This window comes from Eschrichtius robustus, chromosome 20, assembly GCF_028021215.1.
Source record: "Eschrichtius robustus isolate mEscRob2 chromosome 20, mEscRob2.pri, whole genome shotgun sequence".
Classification (NCBI taxonomy): Eukaryota; Metazoa; Chordata; class Mammalia; order Artiodactyla; family Eschrichtiidae; genus Eschrichtius; species Eschrichtius robustus.
In genome coordinates this window covers 60,364,443-60,391,033 of record NC_090843.1, presented here as the reverse complement: position 1 = coordinate 60,391,033, position 26,591 = coordinate 60,364,443, and the positions used below count along the sequence as shown (strand labels likewise).

At 44.0% G+C, this 26,591-nt stretch overlaps 1 protein-coding gene across 1 annotated transcript; it reads left to right on the top strand.

Annotated features, from left to right (window-relative positions):
• The first annotated feature begins 11,434 nt into the window (after window positions 1–11,434).
• TMEM220 (transmembrane protein 220) lies at window positions 11,435–25,962 on the top strand. Its single transcript, XM_068530706.1, is given in 7 exon segments — window positions 11,435–11,668; window positions 11,670–11,810; window positions 12,510–12,539; window positions 14,437–14,497; window positions 16,377–16,500; window positions 17,819–17,878; window positions 24,459–25,962. Coding segments are annotated over 7 exon segments (786 nt in total). The 3' UTR covers window positions 24,595–25,962.
• The last annotated feature ends 629 nt before the right edge of the window (window positions 25,963–26,591 follow it).

The window sequence follows — 26,591 nt, the reverse complement described above, 5'->3', positions numbered from 1 at the left end:
TTTATTGTCATCGCTTATGCAATTGTCTGCCTTTCTCAGTAAGTTTTCGCCTCCGTGTGGGCGGCACCCAACTTCACCAGGTTCACTGTGCCTGCTGGACAGAGACCCCAGCACATGGCAGTCACCCCATAAACGTCAGCTGGAGAGATGGCATGTCCCCCAGGATACTCTGGGGTTGCAAGTCACCCAATTAAGTACCCAATTAAAACTGGCTAAAGCAAGAAGTCTGTTATTAGCTAAAAAAATCTGGGATGTTCAGAAATAGTTCCAGCTTCAAATGAGACTTGACCCAGTAACTCAAACCACGGCATCTAGGACCTAATCAATCTCTGCTCCATGCCTCTGTCTCTGTCTCTCTCATCTTGTGTGGTGTTAGTGGCACCCTTAGGCTCCTCCTGGTGGCCCAGGTCCTCCAGGTAGACTAGACCTCATGTCCTTACACCACATGGTCCAGGGGAAGAGAGCAGATCACTTTCAATAACTGCAGCATATGTTCCAGGGGGTGGGGGTGGGGTGGGAAGGAGAGGTCACCCTCTCTTTAGCCTAAACTGGGGTACATGCCTTTCTCTGAACCCATCCCCGTGGCCAAGGGGATGCTAGAGCTGCGGTGGGGTCAACCCCAGCCAAGCCCCAAGAGTGAGAATAGAGAATAGATGAATTCACAGAGGAAACTGGGATTGTATTGAAAGGGAAGGGAGAGGAAAACACAAATGCCCGCTAGAAATGAATGACCACAGATGGATGGACACACAGGCAGGTGCAAGAATGAATCAGCTATTGAGGAAGGTAGGCAAATTATCTTCTGCTGAGATAGTTTAGAATCTAATAAAGGAAAATAAAAGGAAGGAAGGAGCAAGCCTCACTTTGCCCCAAGCTCCCAGCTCACCAACAACGTGCAGAAACGAAATACAGTGACACCCACAACGGTCACAAATCCTTGGGATTTCTCTCCCTCTCCCTCTCCCTCTCCCTCTCTCCTCCCTCCCCTTCTCTCTCCGCATGCAGGTGTGTTTTTCTCCATCTCCTTCTCTCTTTGCCTTGCTGCTTTCTATTAGGTATTTGAACCTTATCAAACGCAGCTACTATATTATCAACAAAGCAGGCACTCAATATTTGTTGCATGATTGTAGAACTTAAAATCTCCTTTCTGATAAACGAATCCTGCTTCTTTCCACAGACTACAATGTCTTAAAACACACTTAGAATGTAATTCAATTTTTAAAAGAGCCATAACGCAGGTCTCCTCACAGAGATCAAAGGCCCCACTTCCTGCAGGTGGTACACAGGGCTGTATCTGTTTGTTTGCAGAGATAAGAAGGGCCAGTATCTAAGCTGAACTAATTTCAGAGCACGCCCAGCAGACTTCTGGTAAGTCTTTTAACCGACTCTGCTGAAATGTGTAATAGCACTGTCTTGCAGCCACCGGAAAGCTCTGTGCTCTGGGTGGTGGTATGTTAGGGTCATTTCAAAGAAATGCTCCCCAGGCAGAAACAGGGAATCAGGAGCCAAGTGAGGAAGGGGCTTTAGGCAGGAGGACATACTATTGACCAGGAAGCAGGGGCAGTCATTTCTGGGTCATGTGACACTCTAATTCCAGGTCACCAAAGCAACGTCTGACCCATACCCGTAAGGAACCTGCCCAAGGGATTAAAGATTTTTTACACTCAGCTCCCAACTTTGGGACCAGAATCAGGACCTTCCCCACAAATTGCCCTTTTTCTCCATAAAGGACCATCATTATGGTAACGAAAATCATTCTGTGGGTGAAACAGACTCACAGACTTAGAGAACAAAATTATGGTTACCAGGGGGGAAGGGTTGGGGGAAGGGATAGTTAGGGAGTTTAGGATTGACATGTACACACTGCTATATTTTAAATGGATAACCAACGAGGACCACCTGTATAGCACAGAGAACTCTGCTCAGTGTTATGTGGCAGCCTGGATGGGAGGGGAGTTTGGGGGAGAATGGATACATGTATATGTATGGCCGAGTTGCTCCGCTGTGCACCTGAAACTATCACAACATTGTTAATCGACTATACTCCAATATAAAATAAAAAGTTAAAAAAAGAAAGAAAGAAAATCATTCTGTGGGTGCATTTTCCAGGCCAGCACAGAGCTGGGCGTCTCTTCACTTGTTCATTCATTCTACAGTTCTTTACTGACAAACTACTGTGTGCCAGGCTCTGTTTTAGGTGTTGGGGATACAGTGACGGGTAAAATACATGAAGCCTATGTTCTCATTGGGCTCACATTCAAGTAGGAAGAGACAGGTCATTTAAAAATGAGTAAATAAATACAGAATATCAAGCAATGAGAAGTGCTTAGAAGAAAAAGAAAGCAGAGTAAAGGGATAGAAAGTGAAGAAGGATGCCATTTCTGATAGAGTAGTACAATCTTTAGGATAGGATGCAATTTGAGAGAACCCTAAAGGAAGTGAGAGATCAATCCACAGGAGAGGGAAGGACAGTCCAAGTGGAGGAAATAGCACCGAGAAAGGTGACAGCTGATTGATTTGTTGGAGGAACAGCTGGGAAGTCAGTAGGCATGGTGCAGAATGAGCAAAGGGGAAAGGGTAAAACACGAGACCAGGGAGGTCAAGGGCCATGTAGGAAGGATGCAGACATGGGCCTTTATTCTGGTATCATCGGAGAGTTTTGTGATGGGGAGAATCTTGATATATTTTTAAAGAACGGTTCTAGCTACTGTGGGGAAAATAGAGTTTAGGACAAGAGCGGAAGCTGAGGCATCAGTGAGGCTGCAAATGCAATCATCCAGGTGAGAGACACTAGTGACGACCCCAAGGGTGGAGAGGAGGATGGATTTCAGAAGCGGAAGCAGTAGGATTCGTTGCTGAATTAAGTATAGGAGAGAAAAATAAGCCGAGGATGACTCCAAGGAGTCTGGCTTGAACAGCTGGGAGAACTGGTGGTGCCATTTCCAAACTGAAGACTCAAGGGAGGAGCCCGTGGGGAGGGATGGAGGATTTGGCTTCAGACGGGTTATCGCACGTCGGGGCTGGGCGCAGAGAGGGCAGAGAGGGCTGAAGACTGAGCCGGGGGTAGCTCGATGCGTGACGGGGAAGACGAGGACCAGGCAAAGGAGGCTGAGAAAGAGTGGCCAGGAGGGTTGAGGGGGACCTAAGAGAGACAGGTGTCCCCTGCCAGAGGGAAGCGAGTATTTCAAGAAGGGCCTGATCAGCCATGTCCAAAGCTGCTGGTAAACGGAGCAACAGAAAACGGGGGATAGACTTTGGAATTGACAAGACAGGCCAGGAGAGGCTGAGTAATGCGCCCAGGGCCACGTAATTAGTGAGTGGTGGGGACAGGATTGGCACGCGGAGGTATCCGTTCTACCATCAAAGTCATCACACCCCAGCCATCCAGGCTCCTCAATCCGCGGCCCCTGAGAAGGCAGCCTTGAATTTACTGCCAACGGGGTAGTGTCAGCACGCAGTCCTTCTAGAAAGTAGCTTGATCCGGTTCAAAACGTGAGCCTGGCATTTCATTTTCATTGTTTTTACTCCTAAAACTTACTAGACTTTCTCTCAGCTTAGCTTTAAGATGACATCTTAAAAATGTCATTGTCTCTAACTGGACCACAGGTGAGCAAGTTTTGAGGGCCGACTCTGCCACCCTTGATGACCAGGGGAGGAAGTGGCTGCTGTCTGTACTTCAGCCTCAGTTCTACAGCCACTCTAGCCCGAGGAGAATCCCACCCGCAGTCTCCTCTTCCAGGTCCTGCCAAAAGTCGGTCCCACCTGGTCCCAACCTTCCCCGCCCCTTCTCTGTGCCTCCCTGCTCATCATTCCCTTGAAACTAATGCAAAACGACAAGGATTAATTGTCTATTCCTGCATCTTTGGATTGTCTTATTGATTCCAGCAAACATCAGCTACTTTTGAAATACATTTTTCCAGTTTATGTTATTTTTTTTTGACAGCTCATTATGAAAATTTTCAAACACAGAGCAAAGTTGAAAGTATTGTGCAGTGACCACCCAAATACCACCACCTAGAGTCTACACTGAACATTTTTTCTACTTGCTTAATCCCACATCTATCCATCTATTCATCCCTCTGTCCGTTATCAATCGATCTTATTTTTTGACACATTTTCAAGTAAGAGGCAGATGTTAGTACACTCCACCTCTAAACACTTTGGTGTGTATATCATTAACTAGAGTTCAATATTTGCTTGAGGTTTTGTTTTTTTTTTTAGATAAAGTTTGCAAACGGAGAAGTTAACACATCTCACGCATACATATGCTGAATCTGGACAAACGCATACGCACCTGGGTAACTGAAACCTCTACTGAGATACAAAACATCACCATCAGCCCAGGAAGTTCCCTCGTGCCCTTTCCCAGTCGGTTCCCACCCCCACACCAGAGGCAACCGCTGATCTGATGTTTTTCACCATAGATGACTGACTTTTCCAGAATTTCACCTAAGTAGAATCCTAGAGCATGTACTCTCCGTGTCTGGCCTGTTTAGCTCAGCATAACGTTTTTGCAATTCATCAACGCAATAGCGTTGTTATTGGTAGTCCTTTTCCCTTTCTTGCTACTCGTATTCCATTAATGACTATCACAGATTGTTTATCCATCTTCCTGCTGATTGCAATGATTATTTTAATAAAGGAAATTATCCTTTGATGAATTTCTAGTTAGGATGTTAAGAATCCACTCATCATCTGAAGCAGACTGGGTCTGAGTCATGGCTGTGAAGAGCCTTGTCTGTGAAATCAGAAAGCTCTGGTTTCCAAGTTCAGCTCCAGCTGTTCTAACGGGGAGCCCTCAGCTCAGTTACCGAGCCACACTGGGCCCTACTTCTCACATCTGAACACTGGAAATACAAATATCTAAAGGAAGTGAGATGCTTCCTAGGATTAGAGCCGTGTGTTCACTCCTGTGCTCACTCATGTACAGCAGTAGTTAACAAGTGCCTGCTATTCTGACTTCGCTAAGCGCTGGGAAAACGACAGGAAACAAAAACAGGCCCAGACCTCATGGTGCTTTCAGTCTGGTGGGCAACACAGACACCAAACAACTAACTGCATAATTAATTGTTTAAGTGCCACTGTTATCGGTGCTGCAGGGGGAGCTGTGACAGCTGCTGAGGGCACGTGACAGGGTCGCTCAAGGCGCTGAGAGTGGTGTACGAGCCACAGAGAGGCGGGCAGCGGGGAGCCTTCCAGGCGGGAACTGCCCACTGCAGGAGCCGAGGAAGGCTGTGTGCAGGAGGTGCTGCGCGTGGCAGGGGTGGGGAAGGAGGGGGACGGGGCGTGCATGGAGGCCGACAGGCCACGCTTCGTGGACCGTGTTCCAAATGTAGGGCCTCACCCTCAGAGCCGTCGGCGTCACACAAGACTGTTCACTGTTCCATCCCTCGTGCTCAGAGCTGCCTGCGTCAATCTGAGGAAGGGACGGGGAGGCGGGCCTGCAAGCAGAAGTCTGAGATGCGTCTCATGCGGAGCCCGAGTGCGAGGAAGCTCAGAGCCTGCCGGGGCTGCTCGGGGGCTGAAGCAGCAGAAACGCATCTTCTCGCAGTCCTGGGCATGGGAGTCCAAGATGGAGGTGCCACCAGGGTTGGTCTCTGGGAGGTCTCTCTTGCTGGCTCGTAGGCGGCAGCTTTCCGCCCTGTCCTCACATGGCCACTGTGACCACTGTGCGTGCACAGAGACAGCGAGATCTCTGACATCTCTTCCTCTTCTTAAAGGGACCCCAGTCCCATGAGATTAGGGCCCCACCCTTATGGCTCTATTTATGACCTCATTTAACCATAACCATCTCCTTAAAGGCCCTTTCTCCCAAGGCAGTCACATTGGGGGTTAGAGCTTCAATACATGAAGAGGGGGGGCAATTCAGTCCACAGCAGGGTGGGTGCCGGGAAACCAGTCAGGAGGTTAGGGCAGAAATGCCATCGGCCTGGACTAGCTGTTGGCAATGAAGGTGAAGGGACCGTGGGCAGAAGAGTCTACCAGAACCAGTGGTGGACCAAATGAGGAGGGAGGGGAAGGAAGGTGTCAAGGGTAACTCCTAGGCTCCCGTGACTGCAGTGAGCTGAATGGTGGCCCCAAAAAGGCCCATCCACGTCCCACCCCCTGGAGTCTGTGGATGTGACTTTTTAGAAAAAGGGTCCTGCAGATATAACTGAAGATCTCGAGATGAGATGATCCTGCGCTCCCCAGGTGAGCCCAAGTCCAAGGACAAGTCTCCTTATAAGAGACAGAGGGGAGAAGACAGACACCGAGGAGGCAAGGTGAAGGGGCAGAGCCTGGAGTAATGCGGCCACAAGGGGCCCCCAAAGCCGGAAGAGGCAAGAAAGGACACACTCCCTGCTGACACCTCGATTTTGAACTTCTGGTCTCCAGAACTATGAGAGAAAAAACGTCTGTGGTGTAAAGCCACCAGTTTGGTGATCACTTGCTAAGGCAGCCGTACGCAAGAAACGCAAAGAGTCACTGAAAAGGGGACGGTGCCACTCATGGAGGGAGGGAAGCCTGAGGGGCGGGCCCTGTGGGATAGAGGAAGAGGACGAGTTTAGGGTCGGAAATGCACAATTTGTGGTGACTGTAAGATGTTGAAAGGGCAGCAGCTGGGCTCACGGTAAATACTCAATAATTGATAGCTATTGTCATTATTATTGACTTCTGGAACGCTCCGATATTAGAAGTGATGGCTCTCTTTAAGCATATCTGATTTTCCTGGAATCCTGGGATGGCAAACAGTTTGAAGCTCTGCCAGGACACAGCCAAGCTCAGCTCCAGGTCAGCAATACCCCTGCTGGGAGCCACGTTATTTCCTGGTACAAAGTTCTGTTTGTACCTCTTCACCTCAGGCTGATACCAACATCATACCCACCCAGAAAGGCTACATCACAGCCACGCAGGCGGAGCCGAGGGGAGCACGGCCGGCCCACTGTGCCCTCCTCCCGGCAGAGTTGTTGGAAGCAGAAGCCCGCCACCTTGTGGACACCCACAGTTCTCAGCCTGGTCCAAACTCAGAGAGTCAGGATTGGAGAAGAAGGGGGCTGCAAAGACACTCACCTTTTCCTACCTCCGAATACAGCTTCATCTAATCAGCCTCTAAAAGTCAAGGTTTGGGTGGAAAATCCCTCTGGTCTTGAAAATAGCTAAGAGATAAGCAAGCTGGCATCAAAGCAGGCCCTGAAGGACTGCCCCTCCAGCCTGTGTCTCTGGATGACCCCTTAAGGCCTCCCTCTCCCAGCTCTGGTTAGGAGCAGCTACTCAGTGAAATGCTTCTCTCTCTCGCAGGTGGGAGAGCTTTGGGCCTACCTTGCTCGCTGCTTCCATAAACCCGTAGGAGGCCTCTCCATGGACTTGGAGAAGCCCAATTCTGACTCGCAGGTCAGAGAGCTGGGGTCTTTCTCAACCAGTGTATTTAAAAGCTAGTCTATGCCTCAGTTTCTTCATCCATTCAATGGGGGTAATGATAGTATCTACCTAATTGATCTGTTGTGGACATGAAATGAGTTAATCTAGACAAAGTGCTTAGACTATTGCCTAACCCAGCAGGCCCAATACCTGTTAACTAGTACACACCCCCCGCCCCCATCAAAGCCAACTTTCAGCAATATTCTTACAACGCCTCAAGGCATCCCCACTCACTGTTGGATGCCATTGGCATCCAGGTGTGCCAGGTACTGTGGGAGGGGAATAAAAATAGCTAAGTTATAGCTATAACTTAGCTACCTTTTCTCCTGCTGTTTGTGGGATAGTCCAGGAGTGTGGACAACACACGTACACACGTAACAATCAGTGCAAGGGAAAAACTAAGAAGTGCTACAAAAGCAACAAAAGCCAAGCGTAAAAAGAAGCAGGAGAGGAGGACTCTCATCCCCACATGGGGAGATAAACTACTAACAAGCGCTGACCTTCCAGGGAAACCGCACAGAGCAAGGGCAACAGGGAGGAGGGGTCCCTACATGGGCAGGTGCCAAGATGAGGCCACCTCCTCCTGCAGCCAGTCCTCAGCCATGAGGCCCAAACTCTTAACTATGTCCCCGCACACAGCCCTGTGGTTCTACCCCATCAAGGCGGCTCATCCGTGCTGCACCGCGTCTTTCCTGGTCTCCTGCAGGGACCTCAGAGCCAAGCCCCCTGCTGCTCTGGGCTCTCCCAACACTCGGGGTAAGCCAACCCCCCGAGGCGGCACCTCTCCAGCCTCCTCTGTGTCCACCCATGCCCATGCCGGCCCTGGACAGCTCAGGGCCAGCATCACCGCATTCACCCCTTCATCTTTCAGGCCACGCCCAAAAGTCACCTCCCCAGACAGTTTCTCGAAGCCCCTGATAGAGGTCCGACTCCCCTCGTTGACACATCTCCCCGAGCGGCCCTGGCTTTTCCTTCACAGCTCGAACTGCTGGGACCACCTGACTGTTTGGGTGATTCCTGTGAGGTCTGTAAGCTCCACAGAGCAAGGCCTGTATCTCTTCTGTTCACGGTCACATAATCAGTTATCAGCTCAGTGCCTGAACGTAGTAAGGCCTGTGTAAATGTTCAGTGAACAGATGAAATAAATGACTCAATGAGTGCTTCACTCATTGAGGGACACGGTGATGAAGGGAAACACACATGGAGGGTGCCTTGAACCAGTACACATTCTCCTACTGGCGGTGTAAGGGGACGGCCAGGATTTCGAGGAACGTTGTTTGAGCCAGGTGTCTTTCAGTGTCAATCGATATGAGTAAACTTAGGGCTTTCATGATATGGTCTACGTTTTGCTAACAGGAGAAACCTGAGTCCTTCACAGAGACCAGATGGGTTTGGCAGAAGCAAATCAATCCCTGCCCTGGTGAGGTGCGTGTCTGAGTTCAGAGACCTTAGGAGCAGCCGGTACAGCCCAGGCAGAGTCCCTCTGCTGTCCTATTCCAAACCCCTCCCCACCCCAGCTCCTCCCCAACACAGCACCAGCAGCCTATGAGAGGGGGAACCTTGTTGAGCCGGGGTTGGGAGGGGGGCGGTGGACGGGCGACATCAGGCACGGGGCGGGACTCTTATTCCAGCACCCCTGTCCCCAAACGCATCGCCCAGTGGCCATCACCAACGCCCACGCTCAAGCAAGCACCTCTAGTTCCAAGTGCTCAGAGGACAGACGTCCGCTTGCCGCCCAGGCACTGGCGGGTTCTGGTGGAGAAGCGAGTCCCCCTTGCCGGGCGCCAGTGGCTCTGACTGCTCTCATGATGCTGCCACCGACCTGGCAGCCCGGGAGCAGCCTGGCAGGATGAAGGTCCCGCGTGCCGCCCTTTCGGCAGGGGGGGAGGCCAGCGTCGACAGGCCCCCGCTCCCTTCCAAACCTCCTCATCCCTGCAGCGTGTGACGCCGCGGTTAAAGAGGGAAATGGAGTGACTTCTCAAGCAGAGCTCTCTGCGATACTGGATTCACTTAAACTTATTTCTCATGACTCTTCAGGCTGAGCCTATGTTTGCAAAATCTGGACAAAGATGCAGCGGGAGGATTTAGAGGATTTCAAGCATCGGCTTAGCTACTGAATCGTGATTTTACAAGTCATCATTCTATGTCGTGAGTGACAAAAACCTGACTCACACAGGCTTGTGTGTGAGGAAGGGACTGAGGTGGCTCACAAAGCTGAAGGGTGGTGAGGCCGTGCCCAGCGGTCGGTGGGGCTGGACCCAGAGCCTCACTCACGCGATGTTACCAGGTTCCTGCCGTCTTTCTCTCTGAGCTCTGCTTCCTCTACCTGAGCTCACCCTCAGAAAAGCCTTCTCCTGGCAGCTCCAGCTTACATGCTACCAGTTCAACACACTCAGCAAAAACAAAGCTTCTCTTTAATGGTCCAGCTAGGGTTACTGGATTCAGCAAATATCTAGGACACACTTATACTAAAAAATTATTCCTTGTTGATCTGAAGTTCAAATGTAACTAGGCATCCTGTATTTTATCTGGCAACCCTCCCTCCAGCACAGGACTGAATCTGGGCAACCTGCATCACATGCCATCCCAGACCCAATCGCTGTGGTCAGGGGGATGGGCTACGCCAACCGGCTGGCCACGGTCACCCGCCCATCTCTGGAAAGGCGCCAGCACGCCAGCCCTCCTGGTACACATGCCCTGACAGCGGGAGCAGGGTCCTTCCCCAGTAACTGGGATGCTGATCCCATAAGAAGGGGAACGAACCCTGCGCCAGCAGAAACAACACACGTCCACACAGTGACCATGAACGCCCCAGACAACACTGAAAAATATAAACTGCAGGGTAGTTGCACAGCACACAACAGTTTACAAAGCATTTTCATACCACTCTCTCCTTGCCACCCACACCTCCGTTTGGCTGGCAATGATCACTTCCTGTATTACTTTGCTAGGACTGCCATAACAAAGTACCACAGACTGGCGGACTGAAGCAACAAACACCTATTTTCTGACCATAATTCTGGAGGCTGGGAGGGCAAGATCAGGGCATCAGCAGGGTTGGTGTCTCCTGAGGCCTCTCTCCTCGGCTTGCAGACGGTGGCCTTCTCGCTTTCTCCTCACGTGGTCTTTCCTCTGTATACGTCTGTGTGTAAATCTCTTCTCGGACACCAGTCATATTGGATAAGGGCCCACCCATATGACCTCATTTTAACTTAATTATCTCTTTAAAGACCCCATTTCCAAACTTTCCCGGAGAGCGTACAGCAAGTCCCTTTCATGCTCCCTGCACCAAGCACGGGGCCAGGCATCCAGCAGGCAACGTTCCTGAAATAAGCATTATTTGAAAGGAATGAAACAGAGAAAGAAAAAAAAAAAATTCCTAAAGAGTCTTAGGAGATTTTAGCGGAAAGGAGAGGAGCGCCGGAGAACAGGCTCGTGATGCGAAGTGATAAAGACTCTTTAGAACAGCAAAAATGATGAGGCCTATGGATGTGTAAATGAGCCCCGGGAGGAACTAACCAGAAGGGTAAATTACAAAACAGAAAAAGACCGTAAAACAAGCGAGGAGAGAAAAGGGAATATTTCAAGTGTCTTTGGTTCATAAGAAATTCATGAGCAACGTGTGTGGAGAATTTGTTGGTTTTGGTGGTGGGAAAGAATTGTAAATATGTATAATATGTAAATACCTCTGATAATAAAAGCCCATGAAGATAAATGAGGCTGTCTTAAGAAAAGCTGTGAGCTGTATGAGATGCTAATGTAACTGTCGTCACTCTAAGAAATTACCATAATGCTTACAGGGCTTTGGAAGTTTCTGAGCTTTGGAAAGAAATGCATGAACACTAACCAGAAAGCGCGCACGCGTACGCATACACACGCATACACACACACACACACACACACACACACACGCCTCTATTTTTCTCTTTCCTTCTTTCCTCCCTCCCTCCCCTTTAATTTCCTCTAATTTTTTTTAAATGTGAAGAAGGCAGCTTTAGTGAAAACTGGCATTGGAGTTGCACCTCTCTGGGTTCAAATGCGACTTCCTGCCCCCAAGGACGAGCTGTGCGACGCTGACCCAGCCTCCCAAGCGCTCTGTGACTCACTCTACGAGTCTGAGAAATGGGCAGATACCTACGCCTCTCTACGTTTGAAGAGGAGCGAATGGGGCCCCACAGGAAGGCCCGACCGGCGCCCCTCCCACCCGGGCGCGCGCCGGCCAGTGGCCCCGGGACCGGACGAGCGAGGGCCTTCCGGGGAGCGGGCCGGGCCGGGCCGGGCGGAAGGAGGGGCCGCGGCGGCGATCGCGCCGCCCGACCATGGCGCCTGCGGCCGGGCGCGGGGCGCCGGGCCTGTGGCGCGCCTGCAACTGGCTCATGGGCGCCTTCTTCGCGCTGGCGGCCTTCGTGCAGGTCAGCGCCCCGGGCCGGGCGGCGGGCGGCGGGCGGCGGGACCCCGGGCTCCGAGCTCCGCCCCAGGCCCCGTGCGGTGTAGGCCGAGCGGCCGGCGGGGTCGCAGGAGCCGGCCCCGTACGGGGAGGGCTGGAGTCAGGGTTGGTGATACGGGAACCCGCACTCTGGCTCCAGCTGAGACAGGTGTGATCATATGGTCGCGTTTGCTCACATGCTGGAAGGAACTGGTTCGGCGCGTGTCCCTTTGCAGGGACCTGAGCAGAAGCGGCCCTGGCACCTTTCTAAAAAGGCAGCCTGGGGGCGAGGCTGAGCTCACGGCCTAGGAGAGGAAGCAGAGCAAAACCCTTTGCAGCTAATTATCCTTCCAAGCCTGCTTTGGGGCCCCTTTGTGATTGCTTTCCTCATTCCTTGAGACTGGAGGGCCCTTAAGATACCCATTCTGGGCTTGGCTCGCCCTTTGCGGGCCCCCTGTGCCCTTCTTTACAAATAGGTAGGTGTGGCTGTGTGTTCAAACTAGGTGCTGGGTTCAGCCGGAAGCCCCTTCCCCCGTCACCATCGGCTACACTGTGTCTCACTCCTCCTTGCATCCTCGGTCCCTACTGCAGCGTTTAGAAAATGACTGAAATGAATAAAGAGCAGACCAAATACTGGAATGGAACACGACAGCATGTCGCTAATGCTGATGTTTTGGCCTTCCAGGTGAATGATCCCGATGCGGAAGTGTGGATGGTGAGTAGGAGCTGCCTTCCCACGTCTGAAAGAATTGGGGAACTGCGTGAAACACGCAGGTTCATCTATTTGCCCTCCTCCCTGCTTCGTCTACTTAAAAACTTAGAAATCAAATCCTTAGTAAGTGCTTTTTCCTAAAATATTAGGAGAAGGATCAGATTGAGAAGTCAGAATTTTCCAGAGATATAGGTGCCTTTCAGCAGTATTCCCTTTGAATAAAATGGGCCAACTGAGGACACTTTTCTGAAGACACCGAGTAGACCTCTCAAGGTTAAGTGAACCATTCCTCATGAATTTCTACCCAGAAACTCCAACAAACATTTGACGAGAAAATGGCAGGCTTAAAGTGTGTGGTTCTGCTAATTCAGTGAGTTACATTCATAAAAAGTAATTAAAGCCCATAAAACCTACAGTATACATTGAACCAATGCTCTGATTGAACCATTTAGAGGAGGGGGAGTTCATTCCACACATTTCTGGAAATATCTAAATTTCGGTTCTTTCAATACAGATATACAATACTGTACAGTATCACCGATGAGATGATTTTAGGCTTTGGAATAATGTTGACTGTGTGCAGAGTAACAACAAGTGAAAGCATTTGGAATTATAATATATATAATGTAGTATATATTATATATATATATATATATATGGGTATAAATATAACCACATTCTGATATTCTTACTCTCCAGATTCACATGCCGCTGCCTCTTCCTCAGCACCATGATCCATATCCTTAGTTCCAAATGTTATTTCTCCTGCAGTTCCAAACATCCAGCTTAATGCTGAATTTCCAAACGACTGCTAGATCTGTCCACCTGTACGTCGCAGTGGCTCCTCAGATACACACAAGGTCCTACCCAGCATCTTTCCCTCCAGTGCCCACTCTTCCTTCTGACTCACCATTTCTGTTATCAGCAGTCATTCTGAGTCATCCTTGCTCAAAACCTCAGCCATCTCTAACATCTCTGTTTCTTACCACTGTCTTTGAGATCCCCTCAGAAAACAAAGAACAAAGCAGTTCAAAAACAATGTAGGTCTAATTGCTTATCATGTTTTCATAGTGACAGCAAATCACTTAAAATGTTGGGCTCTGACAACTTCCTTATAAACTAAAGGTTTCTAACTAAGCCTCACAGTTGATGTTAAGCAGCTACATTTCTGGGGAGGCCCCATGCTTCTTATAAACCCACCACCCACTACTTGCCCTCTGCCTACACCACACAAGCAATAGGTTTTTCCAGAGTCTGCCTGCTTGCCGTGAATGAGGCTTGAAAATAGGGCCTCTTCAGGGCCAGCCTTCCCAACTCCAAACCAACTTACAACAGTTTCCAAAATGAAGAGCCTGATCTTATTGGGCACATCTGATCCGTACACTGTTAGTAAACTTTATGTGGTCTCACTCGCAGAGATGGAATATGGGGCTGGATGGTCCATGGAGCTAGACCCAGCAGGGCCATGTGGCTAATTATGGCTGCTCCTGCCCTGCTTTTCTAAGAGCATTTTTTGAAAAGTAGGGAAAGGCCATTTAGGCATGGATGTTGCTTGGGAGAGATTAGGAGATCACTGTGTCTTGAGACCAAAACTCCGCTCAATGCTAGAGCTTGAAGATGAAGAAGTCTTTCCTGGAATAGCCTATAGTCTAGGAGGAAGGCATACAGAATTACAACCTGACATGGTAAATGCCATAAAGCAGAGGTCACCACTTCCTCAGCTGCTACTGAAAGCTAGAGGTAAGTCACGGAGTGTGGTGGCCACTGCTGTCATCTTTCTTTACTTCCGACACACCTCTGAACATCTCCTATACTGGGCATCCTTCTTTTTTTTTTTTTTTTTCATCTCTTTTTGGGCATCCTTCTTAACCCATATAATTTCCTCTTTTTCTGCTAACAGGTTGTGTATACAATTCCTGCCGGTCTGACCCTGCTTGTTGGACTTAACCCTCTTGTCACAGGTATGAACCTTGGATTCTGAATGGAGATACAGCAAATCTGATTTCCTTTCAATGACGAGAGTCTATCTGCCAACCCCCAGGAGAAAACTGGAGCTCTCCATGTCTTTCTTCTCCCTTCTGATCGATCATAAGAGGAAGCGAATTCTAATCTAGATCGTCCTCACCCATCTTCAGGAAAACTTGATAAGGACGTGCCACACTAAGACAGTCTTTATCAATTTGGAACCCAGGATCTCGTACTGATGTGGTACAGTAGTTATGCCGTTTAGCCCCTGAGAGAGAAGGGCTTCAGTCACCGCGTTGATTTCTTAAGCCACCAAGCTAATGGAAGATGGGCAACAATCAAACTGCTAACCTTGTCTCCATACTTAGTGGTGATCATTGTCTATTATGTATTTACTCTATACAATTCTTCTCCCAGTACCACTCCCATTAATCATTTTCTGATTTTGAATTCATTCAACGCCTGTGTATCTGAACTGCTACTTTTGTAGAGAAACTGTCTATAATGTCTATAACAAATCTTTAGATTTTTCACTGAAACATGTTGCTCTCCCTAATCTCCTTATGTACCATCACAGTAACTCCAGCAATTTCTTGCACACTTTTATATATGTTTCCTCCATCTAGGCTGTAAGCCCCTTGAAAGGATCATGTCTAACCCATCTTTGCCCAAGTCTAGCTTAAACATGGCCAGGAATATGGCAGGTACCTAATGTTCGTTGAGTCAGTGAATGGCTCTAACACAGAGGCGTTATCATGTATTTGTTTTGCAACCTGCTCCTTGGATTCCTTACATGTATATCCCAGGTGAGTATATACATAAAAAATTCACTTAAAATAGCGGTTTGTATTGCCCACAGGCCACCTACCTCAATTAGGGGCAAAACGTAGCTGCTTCACCTTTTATGGCCCTAAACACTCAGTAAACCTTAGTTGGACAGTTTCATTCCACGAAACAGTGTCTTAGAGCAGAAAAAAAAATTTTTTTAACATTGTTTACTAACATTCTCTTATTAATGGGGAATAGTAGTCCGGCAGGTTATTTGTCACTTTCTTTAAATCAGCTTCTACTAGTGGGGCCTGAAAATTCTCAGGACCTTAGAAATAAAGACTAATGATTCCCACCTGGGTGGGGAAAACTCCCATCGCCCAGATGCTCGGGCTCCTTGTACAAGGTCCCTAGATCTCTGTTTACATCTTCAAGGTGTATCAGTTAGGACTCCATTAGTTGCAAGCAAGGAAAAAACTCAAGTGGCCTGTAAGATGACGGGAGATGTACTGGGATCCTTTACTGAAAAGTCTGGGATGGTGCTGGCTTCAGGCACTGGTGGCGGCTCAGAACTTAAATTTGTCTGCAGTCTTAGTTCCACATCTACTGCACTTCAGCCCTGGGCTCCACGTGGTAGCCCTGCCACACAAAGGTCACAGCTTCACCACGCTGGGTCCAGCAGAATCTAGAAGCCACTTCCCTGATAGCTCCACAAAAGCTCAGAATGGAGTTGTTGGCCCTGATTCGTTATCTGTTCATCCTGAGACAAATCACTGTCACTGAGGGGATGGAATACATTGATTGACCTCGCTAAGGTCCAGTTGTCTGGGACACATAGACCAGGAGTGTGGAAAGGGTGGATCCCCAGAAAAAATAAGGGTCGTCATCATAGGAAGGGGAGATGCTGGACAATCAAACTAATAAATGTCCACTTAAGTTTATAAATACTGTTTTAACCTTTTGATTTGAGGGCAAATCAAAACAAAAAAAACCCAGCCTTTTCTGAATGCTTTACTTGAAGGCAGATTATGGCAAAGCAATACAAAGAGATCATTTTTCTCTGGGATGTGATTCCACGATTAACAGCACCAGGATATCTGTTTTTAGGTAACTTTATTTGGAAGAGTGTCTCTGCAATACACATATTCTTCTGTATCGTGTGGGCTGTTGGCTTGGCATACAACCTCTTGCTTCATACAAAACAGAACATCTTACATGAGGAAGAAGGCAGGTGAGCAGTGATTTTTTTGCTCTTTGGAAGGGGTGGGGAAGAACTGAGAAATCTGTTCCTTTATGACACCTTATCTTTGCATGATGATGATTTAATTCCCCCAACACCATAAGGAGCAGGGAAGATATTATCTCCTTTATAAGCTGAAGAAACTGAGGAAATGATAGAGCCAGGATTCAAAGCCAGCACTGCCTGCCAAACCTGTGATCACTACTACACGTTGCATTATATTATCGTCGGGCAGTTGGACCCTGACCCCCTCGTAACAACGAGCAAGGATCGCGTACAGTAATATTCAGTCCAGTCTAATGAGGTGAAAACTCCATCAGCCTTCGGATTCAGTCCTGGTTCAAGCCAGAATCTTATTTACAAGTGTGATCAGCCCCATCAGAGGTCAACCTCTGCCAGCCTTGCCCGTATATATCTCATGTCCTCTCCTCCTTTTGTCACCACCATTGGCTCTTGTTTTATCACCTCTTCCTTTGCTTCCTCCCACCCTTGACTCCCTGGTCTCACAAATAGCCCCCCTCCTTTCCTTTCTATCCCACTGGTAACACCTGCCAACACCAAAATTGAGAGACCTGTAGCTTAAGTCTCACTGGTGAGGTGCTGCTACCTTATAGGCCCTAATCTTTGGAAAACTAGATCAGGTTGGGTCAGTTGACGGGAATGTAGACCAAATGGTTTGAATCACCTCCACCAACCTGAAGCCCACGAGGCGCAGTGGAATCAAAGTGGGGGCTTCCGGTGGTATCTGGCCAAATACGATTATTTTCTACGCTATGTAAAAGATACAACCTTTTAACACATATTTCTAGAAACATATACCCGCCCCCAAAATCATTAGACTCATACTACAAGTCATTCCACTCCACTAAGACGTGACCCAATCTCCTGCAATCTGTGCTTAAATTACTGATCTGAGCTCAACCTGCCTAACAGTGGCCCCTCTAAAACAATGTGAAGAGTGCCTGATCCAATCTGGGATTGTCTTCTTGGTTGTGGTATTCCTCCCCATGACATGAAGTAGGTGATTTATATATGTTTTTGTTTGTTTTTTGTTGTTGTTTCTCTGTTCACCTGTAAATTGGGGAACAGTCATGAAGTTCATAGCTGCCTCATAAGATGAAATTTATTTTCATATAGGGCTTTAAAAGGTCTGAAAAAAGTAATTTATGAGTCATGGTTAGACTTGAAAATATTTTGCAGATGCTATATATCTTGGAGGAAGTCATCAGACAGTCAGCAGAATCAAGTGTCAGGGAGAAAATGACCCTTCACAGCCACTTCAAAGTATGAAATCTATGCTGTTTTACAGGGAGCTCTTTGGTCTGGTGATTATCACAGCGTGGCTGAGCCTGTGCCACAGCACATCAAAGTAAGTTTTCAGCTCGGCTGTTAAAATCGGATGCGTTTAAGGTTGGTCAGATCAGGTAGGTAAGTGAGAATACTGGCACAATTGTAAACAGGAATCTTTTGAGAGAAATCTTTCCTTTTCGCAAGGGAAGCTAACAAGAGTCGGTTCAGTGTTTCATGATCATTCATACTTTTATGAATGCCACAGTTTCCTGTGTCGTCACAGGTAGTTGCCAGTCTATTCTCCAGAGAGAAGGAAAGTGATCTCAAAAGGATGCTTGGATATTTAGGGAAAAGTGAATAGCAAACAAAATATAAAACTGTGGGTACATGTAAGTGAATATTAACTTTATAAAACAATAATAGAAAAATAAAAAATACATGACAACTGTAGCATATAAGTTGGAAGGGGATAAATGGAGCTAAAGTGTTCTAAGGTCCTTGAATTATCTGGGAAGGGTAAAAGTATCAAATTATATTAGATTTTGATAAGTCAAGGATTCATGTGGTAATCCTTAGGGTAACCACTGAAAGAAAAGGAGTACAGAAGGCAGGAAAGGAGATGAGAAAAAGAACAGATGGGGAAAATAAGAAGCAGATGTTAAGACAGAGAATTAAACTCAAATATATGAGAAACTACATTAAATGTAATTGTTCCAAATATTCCAATAAAGATTTTCAAAATGGGTAAAAGATTAAAAACTAAACACTGCTTACAAAAGAGAACACAAATATACAGAAACAGAAAGACTGAAAGTCAAAAGACAGAAAAAACATACTATACAAACACCAACAAAATGGAAGCCAGTATAGATACTTTCATTTTAAAAAGTAGATTTTAAGGTCAGCATTAGAAAAAAGGAGGACTTTTTGGTAATTAGAAAAAATTCTGCTTTAATTTTTTATTTTGAAATATTCAAACACATTCAAAAGCAGAGAGACTAATATAATGAATCAGATGTACTCATCACCCAGCTCCAACAACTATCATTATATATCCAATCTTGTTATCATCTATCACTGTCCTGATTATTTTGAAATAAATCTCAAACATCATATTGTTTTATGTTTTATATATTTCAGTATGTATCTCTAAAAGATAAGCACTTAAAAAATAACCACTCTACCATCATCACACACAAAAAACAAAACAGTAATTCCTCAGTATTATGAGTTTTCCAGCCAATGTGTATATTTTCACAATTGTATTATAAATGCTTGCTCCTCTGTGCGTCATATTTCCTATAAATCGGTGGTAAGATCTAGAAGCTTGGCCACATTCTGGTCGTCTTCTCCTCCTCCTCCTTATCATCATCACCACTAAGCAAGACTACTTCATGGGTGGTGTTATGTACTTCCATCATAATGTGCGTAACCTAGCTGTTTCTCTGTAACGTTAATATAAAATCTTTGATGATCACTGCCTAAATCCACTAATCCATTTGAGTTGCAAAATGGTCATAATCTAATTATACCATTCCTTGATTATTATCTGGAAAACTTCCACTTATCAATTCTTGGACTACTCAGACACAGATCATAAGAGGAAAAGGAGTTGACTCTCTTAATTTACCAGTTTTCAGAATAATGAGTTTTTCTTGCCTGGGCACCTTCCAAAAGTGACCAATGAGTTTTGTTTATTTAATAGTACCATTATAAAGTCATGGATTTCAACATATTTGATGTTTTTCAGTCCATGGCAGTTGCTTAAACTGTCCCATCTTTGACCAGGGGCACTTATTCAGGTTGGCACCAGAACTCTGTTTGACACAACCCTAGTAAACTTTGATTGCTTCCTTGCTTTCTGGTATGACAAAATGTTCCAAGCTAAGGTTGTACATTTTATGCCCCAGACCTGGGAATCAACCATTTTTCCAAAAAGCCCTCATTACTTTGAGTAGGTAATAATGGTATTTAGAGGTCACATTCTGGGCACAAATGGTGCTCACTGCTACTGGGTTGAGTTGGGTTCTTTTAGTGGGCAGAACTAGGAAAATTCACATATATGTGCACAGGTATGTATATATATGTATGTGTGTCATAAATATATATACATATGTATATGTGTGTGTATTACGTATATAAAGATATATATATATATATATATATATATATATATATATTTTTTTTTTTTTTTTTTTTTTTTTAACATATATAGTTAAAGATAAAATCCCTTACGAGTTCATATCGATCCTAGAATTCAAATTCAGGAGCACAAGTTTTCATCTGACCTTATCAGCAATATTAAATCTGTATTTACTTTTAATCATGTCAAAAAATCTCTAGTCTCAGTGACCTCAACATAACTCATCTGACTCATCCCACAATACAAACACAATCTCAGAATAACAATATAATTACTGAAAATAGGGATTTTGTGTTGCTGTTTCTAGGGAACATCTAAGGGATGTACATTCAAATTACTTGGAATAGTTACTCTGTGTGCTAATCCCACCAAGTGAATAGACAGTTAAGTTCATTTATTTCATTTTACTTTCAATTTCTAGGAATACTTTTATTAAAAATATATTAATTTTATTTTATAATTATATAAAACATCTACGTGGTTCCAAAGTCAAATCTACAAGACACGGTACATTCAAAGAACTCTAACTTCTCTATCCCGCAACCCTATGTCCTCCCTTTCTCTATAGGTGAAACTTTTTTCAACTTTATGGTTTATCCTTCCATGGTTTCTTTTTTTTTTTTAAGTATTTATTTATTTATTTATTTATTTATTTATTTATTTATGGCTGTGTTGGGTCTTCGTCTCTGTGCGTGGGCTTTCTCTAGTTGTGGCAAGCGGGGGCCACTCTTCATCGCGGTGCGCGGGCCTCTCGCTATCACAGCCTCTCTTGTTGCGGAGCACAGGCTCCAGACGCGCAGGCTCAGTAGTTGTGGCTCACGGGCCCAGCTGCTGCGCGGCACGTGGGATCTTCCCAGACCAGGGCTCAAACCCGTGTCCCCTGCATTGGCGGGCAGATTCTCATCCACTGCGCCACCAGGGAAGCCCCCCATGGTTTCTTAATGGAGCAAATATGTACATTCATTGGTATTCCTGCTTGTCTTAGATAAGTGATAGCACATTATACACAATTGTATTCTTGATTTCCCCTTACTACATCCTGGAGATCACGCTGTGGTGTATAAAGACTTTCCTTATTCTGCTGATAGGTCCACAGTATATTCATCCAGTCCTCTACTGTTCAGGCTGTATCCAATCTTTTGCGATTCAAAATAGTGCCAACAAAGTGTATTGCCAAATTTTTGAGTTTTTACTAATTCGATAGTTGAGAAATGGGTAGTTTTCATTTGTATTTCTCTTATTAGGAGCAAAGGTAAGCATATTTTCGTATGATTAAGAGCCATTTGCATTTCTTTTTCTATAAATATTGGTTCATCTCTGAGAGTATAGGTTTAACCAATTTCTAAGGTTGTTGGTCTTCTCTACTTTTAGAAGCTCTTTACATACTAGGGCTGTTAACCCGCTGTCTGTGATATAAGCTGAAAAATTTATTTTGCAGTTTCTTATTGTCCTTTTACTTTGCTTATGCAAAGTACACTTTGCCATGAAAAAAAAACATTTTTTTTTTTAAGGTGACCAAATTTATCGGTCCATTCCCTTATTGCTTCTGGATCTGGAGTCATAGTTAGGAAAACTTTCCTTCCTCTCGGGTTGTAAGTAACTTACCTAAGTTTTCTTCTAATACAGGTATGGCTTCATCTTTACATTTAAATCTTTGACCGCTTTAGAGTTTATCCTAGTGTAACAGCAAAAAGGACGGATCCAGTATTATCTTCTTCCTTTTTGGCTCTCTGGCGATCTCGACACCACTTATCAAAAAGCATACATAACGAATAACATGGCCTCAAAACAGATAACATAAAAATTGACAGAGTGAAAAGGAAAAACTAAAACGTTTACACAGTCATTTTGGGAGACTTTAATGTACTTCTCTCAGTTACGAATAGAACGAGAAGATTTCAAAAAGCAATAAAGATGTAGAACGTTTGGGCTACACGATAAGAAGCTTGACCTAAGGGACATATGTAGAATGCCGGCACCAAGGATGGCAGAATTCAAATTCTTTTTTTCTCAGGTAAACGTTGAATATTTGCAAAAAGACTTTATGTTGAGCCGTGAAATAAGTTCATGAAACAAATTTCAAAGAACTGAACTCTTATGGAATATGTTCTGTGACCACAGTGCAATTAAGCGAGAAATCATTCACACAAGTAATAATCAGACAACCACTGTATGTTTGGAAATTAGGAAATATATTTCCAAATAATCTTTGGAACACATCACAGTGACAATCAGAAAATATCGCGAACTGAACGATACGGAGACGACTGCGTGTTAAAATCTGCGGGATGTGGCTAACAAGCATGCTTAGAGGGAAATTTATAGCATTAAATACAGACATCAAAACAAAACAAAACAAAACAAAAACTAGGCAGGCTGAAAGTCAATGAGCTAATAAGCTGTGAAGAAGTCAGGAACTCTCCAGTTCAAGAAGTCAGTAAAAGAACAGTAAATGAAGCCCAAAGAAACAAGAAAATAAATATAAGAGCAGAAACCAATGAAATGAAACAATCAACATTAAAAAAATAAAGGAGTAAGAGGGCCAAATATTCACTCTCTGAAATGATTAATAACACTGATCAACCCTGGCAAGACTAACAAGGGAAAAATAATCAGAGTGAGAGCAAGGAAAGGAAGGCACAAATAACTAAGCTCAGGGATGAAAAAGAGAAAGTTATTACCCATGTAACAGATACTGCAAAAATCGTTAAGAGGATAGTATGAACAACGTTTTCCCAATAAATTTGAAAATGTAGATGAAATGGACAAATTCCTTGAAAGATACAATTTACCAGAACTGACACAAGAAGAAACACTCAGAACGGTCTCATAACTATTAAAGAAATTGAGTATATAATATAAATTTTTCCTAAAAGAAAACTCTAGACCAAATGGCATAACTGCAGAATTCTGCCTAACACTTAAGGAAGGAATAATGCCAACCTTCAACAAACTCTTCCAGAGAACAGAAAAAGAAGAAACATTTTCCAGTTTATTTTATGAGGGCAGAAAAATCTGGACACCAAAAGTTGACAAGAACATTACCCACCCCCCCCCACCAAAAAAAAAAAAAAAAACACGAAAGAAAAAAGACACTACACAGCAATCTCACTCATGACCACAGGTGGAAAAACCCTAAACAAAACATTAGCAAAAAATAAAAAACAAAAACAAAAACATTAGCAAATCAAGTCCTGCAATTCATGACCCAACCACCAAGTTGTGTTTATTCTAGGAATACAGTTAGTTTAACATTTGAAAACCAACCAGTGTTTTTCACCACATTAACAGAATGAAAGAAGAAAATAAACTATCTTCTCAGTCTATACAAAAAGAGCATTTGATAAAATTCAACATCCATTCATGATAAAAGCTCATAAAAATTGGTTTAGAAAGGAACTTACCCTGTTAAAGGGTATCTATACCACAGCATGATACTTAATGGTGAGCAGCTGAAAACTTTTCCTGAGATCAGGAATGAGAAGTAGCCACTGTTGCCACTTCTACTCAACACTGTTCTAGCTCTTGTCCTAGCCAGTACAGTAAGGCAAGAAAAAGAAATAAAAGCCCCCAAGGATTGGAAAGGCAAAATTAAATTTTCCTTATTCACAGATGACAAAATCACATATGTAGAAAATTTCTAAAAATCTAAAAAGTTACTCAAATAAGTGAGTTTAGCATGATGGCTGGATACTAGGTCAATATACTAAAATCAACTGTATTTTTATCAGCGAGTAACAGAAAATGATAAAAACAAAAAGTTACCATTTATAGTATCAAAAAATCAACTCCCCAGGAATAAATCTAGCAGAGATATGCAAAATCTCTGCATACAAAACTATAAAAACTATAAAACATTATGGGAGAAATTAAAGACCTCAATATTAAAATAAAGAACACCTAAATAATTATCCTATGGCAGTATAAGATAAACCCATACTGGCAAAATAAATGAATGAAACAAAATAGAATCTAGAAACAGATCCATATATATATATATATATGTATATGGCCTTTACTTAGGACAATGGTGGCACTCCAGGGTAGCAAAAGAAGGCAATCTCTTCAATAAATAGTGCTGGAGCAATTGAATATCCATATGGAAAAAAGTGAAACAATCCCTACACCTTAAAACTTTCATAAAAATCAATTCTAGGTGGATTATAGATCTAATGTGAAAAGCAAAACAATAAAACTTTTAGAGAAGATAATCTAGTATCCTTAAGACCTTGGGGAAGAAAAGTTTTCTTAAACAGGACACAAAAATCATTACGTAAAGATCCATTTTAACATTGCTTTATCAATGACCTTCAACTGAGGTCACTGAAACACAGAATTATATTTCTTATATAATTCTTATATGGAATATAAGAATTATGTTTCAATTTAAAAAATTAAAAAGACCGTACGAAAATGTAATGATGTGTTTTACTAAAATCAATCTTCATATTCGTTACCAAAGCAATTCATAATTTTTATTGGATTTTTATGTATAATAATTTTTGTGTCTTTATAGGAATCCAGTTGGTGGAAGAATTCAGCTGGCTATTGCTATCACAGCTGCTCTTTTCCCATTTATCTCATGGGTCTATGTATCTATAAACAAGGAGATGCGGTCCTCCTGGCCAACTCACTGCAAGACAGTAATTTAAATGAAGAACCCTGTTCTTAAGATGAGAGTTTTCAATTTCTTGTAAACATGATTGTAACATGCCAGTTTCCTAGGAATTTATTTCAGGTAATTTGAGTTAATACTAGAGATGATTTTTTAAGAAAATCCCAAGTTAGGCTGCCTACAACACAGGACTGGAAGGGACTAGTGAGAGAAGGAGTCTGGCATTTTGGTGTGTCACAGTGTAGTAGAAAAGGCAAAACAAAAGTTAAGAAATATGAATTCTAACTCAGCTACGTCACTATCCATATGACTTGGGCAAATGTATAAACCTCCCGTGGATAATTCTTTATCTATAAAATAGGGTTACTACCAGACCTCCTACTTATTTATATAGTTGCAAGGTTTATAAGCGAGATAATGTGAGAGCATTCAAAATATAAAGAGCTGACAAAGGGCTGCACCTGATAACGTAGAGGGAAGCAGGGTTTGGATAATGACAGAAAGAGTTCAAGAGAGGGCTATACCCCTGAACTAACCTCAGTATACTGAACTGGTACAGTGCCATGAATTAAATGAGGACTCCAGATGAACCAAGTGAACAAGCATGTCTTGGAAAGAAAGTTAGCTAGAATAAAGGAATGTGGGACCAAAAAGAAGGAGAGAGAGAATATTAATTACATTTTAAATGAAAAATAAGACCAAAATCTATACACATATTTTTAACGTCAAAAGTAGCCCTGGTTTGGGGGCTTCCCTGGTGGCGCAGTGGTTGAGAATCTGCCTGCTAATGCAGGGGACACGGGTTCGAGCCCTGGTCTGGGAAGATCCCACATGCCGCGGAGCAACTAGGCCCGTGAGCCACAGCTGCTGAGCCTGCGCGTCTGGAGCCTGTGCTCGGCAACGAGAGGCCGCGATAGTGAGAGGCCCGCGCACCGCGATGAAGAGTGGCCCCCGCTTGCCGCAACTAGAGAAAGCCCTCGCACAGAAACGAAGACCCAACACAGCCAAAAATAAATAAATAAATAAAAACATGTCAATTCGTTAAAAAAAAAAGTAGCCCTGGAGAGAAGACCATTTCAGAGCTGTACAGTCTGGTGGCCACTAGCTGCATGTTGTATTGAGCGCTTGAAATGTACACTGAAGAAGTTTGAAGTTTTTCATTTTTATTTAAAAACATCAATTCAGTTATGAGAAAACTTGTAAGTGTGTTTGGAACACTTGTTTTAAGTATGTTTGGAACAACTTGGATATGTGAATCTACTTCTTCAACTGCAAATTTTATATCTAAATATGGACCAAGTATTTCCAATGAAAATTTAGTGTCCAAATGGACGGATTATAAGTATAAAATACACACTAGATTTTACAGACTTAGTATAAAAAAGAATGTAAAATATTTTTATATTGATTACATGTTAAAATAATATGTTAGATGTATTGGGGTAAATAAAATACATAATTAAAATTAATTTTATCTATTTCTATTTACTTTTTAAAATGTGACTGCTAAAATATTTCAAATTACGTATGTGGCTCACATTATATTTCTCTTGGTCAGTGCTGTCTTAGAGCATCTGGATGGCAACTCTTTTTACATATGCTAGCATCAAACTCCATAGTGAAGACAGTTTCATGAGATTTAGGAAATATTTGACTCAAAAAGTATTAGTAGAGTGAAAATGAGTCTGGTAGTTTGCCTATTTTTATAGCCTTTAATACGATATTAAGTATTCTATAAATATTTGTTAAAGGAGATAGGCATGTTTTTTGTTTTACATAATGGCCACTGGATAGTCAGAAATTCTCTATCAAGATTTAGAGGGTAAAGGAAAAAAAATCTAGTTGATATTAAAGCAATTAAAGTCAAATTTATTTTAAGGGTCAGTAAAATACAAATAAAGGATTTCAGTTTTCTAGTATATTTATGGTTTTTATACCTCCGTTAGTATAACTATTAGACATGAAGAAACAGATTTATTTCCAAATTCTATATAGGACCTACCCATCCTCCAAGTAATGCTTGATTCTGTGCTT